The sequence below is a fragment of the Oratosquilla oratoria genome, chromosome 34 (assembly GCF_046742065.1).
Source record: "Oratosquilla oratoria isolate Oo_2021 chromosome 34, ASM4674206v1, whole genome shotgun sequence".
Taxonomy (NCBI): Eukaryota; Metazoa; Arthropoda; class Malacostraca; order Stomatopoda; family Squillidae; genus Oratosquilla; species Oratosquilla oratoria.
In genome coordinates this window covers 4983790-4986289 of record NC_134810.1, presented here as the reverse complement: position 1 = coordinate 4986289, position 2500 = coordinate 4983790, and the positions used below count along the sequence as shown (strand labels likewise).

At 34.8% G+C, this 2500-nt stretch overlaps 1 protein-coding gene across 1 annotated transcript; it reads left to right on the top strand.

Moving 5' to 3' along the window:
• The first annotated feature begins 1438 nt into the window (after positions 1-1438).
• Positions 1439-1822, top strand: LOC143018318 (histone-lysine N-methyltransferase SETMAR-like). Its single transcript, XM_076173678.1, has one exon. The coding sequence runs from the start codon at positions 1439-1441 to the stop codon at positions 1820-1822; it is 384 nt and encodes a 127-aa protein (XP_076029793.1).
• Positions 1823-2500: the final 678 nt, after the last annotated feature.

Genomic DNA, 2500 nt, shown 5'->3' with positions numbered 1-2500 from the left:
AAGAGGAAGAGAAAAACTAACAGAACAAAAACCAGGAAGAAGAGGAAGAAAAGAAGAAGGGAGAGAAGTTGAAAAAGATCAAGAAGGACAGAAAAGGGAGAAAATGAATACGAAATCGAGAAAGAATAAAAAGAAAAGGAGATACAAGTATATATATATAAATATATATATATATATATATATATATATATACATATATATATATATATATATATATATACATATATATATAAATTATCAAAGCTTAAAAAAAAGATGAATTAAAAAAGGAGAAAGTGAACAGAAATCACAAGCAAATGAGAGACAATGAAGACGAAAAGAAGAGGAGTAGAAAGAAGAATGCAGAAGAGGAGAAAGAGGATAAAGGAGGAAGGCAAGGAAAAGTAGGAGGAATGAGAAGAAAAGGAGAGAGGAAGATAAAGAAAGAAGGGAGAGAGAAAATAAGCAGATGAAGAATTTATAAAGTATATAAAATAATGATAGTTGTAGTAATAATAATGACTTGGAAAATAATCAGCATTCCATCCTCAGGGATAATATTACGAATGAGAGGTGGACCTATAAAAACGGAAAAATAAAATTAAGTAGGGTAGTAGAAACTACAGATAATAAGACTGAAAGGTGATATTTTTATTACCAAGTGATGATAGCTTTCCATTCACAAAAGAATACTGCGTTACTATCGTCAATAGGGACGTCACTGAGCTCTATAACTGACTAGTTAAGATTTAAGTAGTCAATACCTTATTCGAGGAAAATCTAAAATAGGATGACATATTCAATCAATGTCTAGCTCAATGAGAAAAAAAAGTAACATAATGATTATAAGAGGTGGCAGCAGAAGACCTTCAAGCATCATGTACACTGAATAAATGACATCGAACGAGCAAGGAATAGCAGAAAGAAGAGGAGGAAGAGGAAGAGGAATGGGAAGAGTAAGATGATTCGAAAGGACCGAAGGACCCAGCCGCCTCTCCCTAACAGGTCAGACCACGCGTCGTAATGAAATAAGAAGACGATATTATCTTCGGACCACCGGAGAAATAAGATTATGTGTTGATTGGGCTGAAAGTACACTACTGGAAATCCTACATAGAAACTCATGTATACTAACATATATACATACATACATGCATACATACATACATACATACATACATACATACATACATACATACATACATACATACATACATACATACATACATACATACATACATACATACATACATACATACATAATTACATACATACATACATACGTACATACATACATACATACATTTATGAATATATATGCATATATATATATATATATATATATATATACATATGCACAAACTTATATACATATAAACATATATATATATACATATATACAGTATATGTGTGTGCTTAACAGCACAGGAGAAAGAAAAATTCTTGGGATGGAGTAGTGATGACAGATTTCCTGGCAAAGGGTACCACAATTACAGGAGCTTATTATGCTTCACTTTTGAGGAAATTAAGAGAAACTATCAAAATCAAAAGGCGGGGTAAGATCAGCAAAGGTGTCCTCCTCCTGCAGGACAACACTCCGGTCCACAACTCGCATGTCGCCAGATCAGAAGCACGGGCGTGTGGCTATGAAATTCTCCTCCATCCCTCCTACTCTCCTGACCTTGCACCCTCTGACTTTCACCTTTTCCCAGCCATGAAGTTGTTTTTGAAAGGAAAGCTTTTCCTAGATGATACAGCCTTGATTTCTGAAGTTACGTCGAGGTTGGAGGACCAAACTGGGGTGTTCTACAAAAACGGTCTCCAGAGCTGCATCAAACGATGAAAGAAATGTGTAACTCTGGGTGGTTCCTATGTAGAGAAAGACTAATGAATGTGCCAAGTTTCGTTGCTCTATTGCTATGGAAAATGGGTGAGGGGCATTACTTATTGAACGTCCCTCGTATGACCTCAATGAATTGTAAGTTTCTCCGACTATTTTATTTATATGTTTGTCCGGTGTCATATCCTTGCTGTTCATCACTCCAAGGTCTTTTTCTGATTTTAATTCTCTGACCTCTTCTTCACCAATCTTATAATCTCTCGATATATTGTTTTTACTTTTTTCCAAATTCCATTATACTACATTTCTTTATATTGAATTTCACTTCCCACTTTTGAGTCCATTTCCAGATCTTGTCCAAGTCTTGTTGTAATGAGTTGCAATCCTCCTCCGTTCTTACCTTCTTTAGTATATTTGCATCGTCTGCAAAGAAATTCATATAACACTCTACTCCTTCATTCATGTCATTTATGTATATGGCAAACATGATCGGGGCCAGTACTGATCCCTGCGGGACACCACTTATCTTTTCTTTTCAATTTGAGAATTTATCTCTAATTACTACTCTCATTTTCCTTCCAGTCAGGAAGTATGTCACCCATTCCAATAATTTTCCTCTGATGCCACTATTGACTCTATTTTCCTTATTAGTTTCTTATGTGGTACCTTATCAAATGCCTT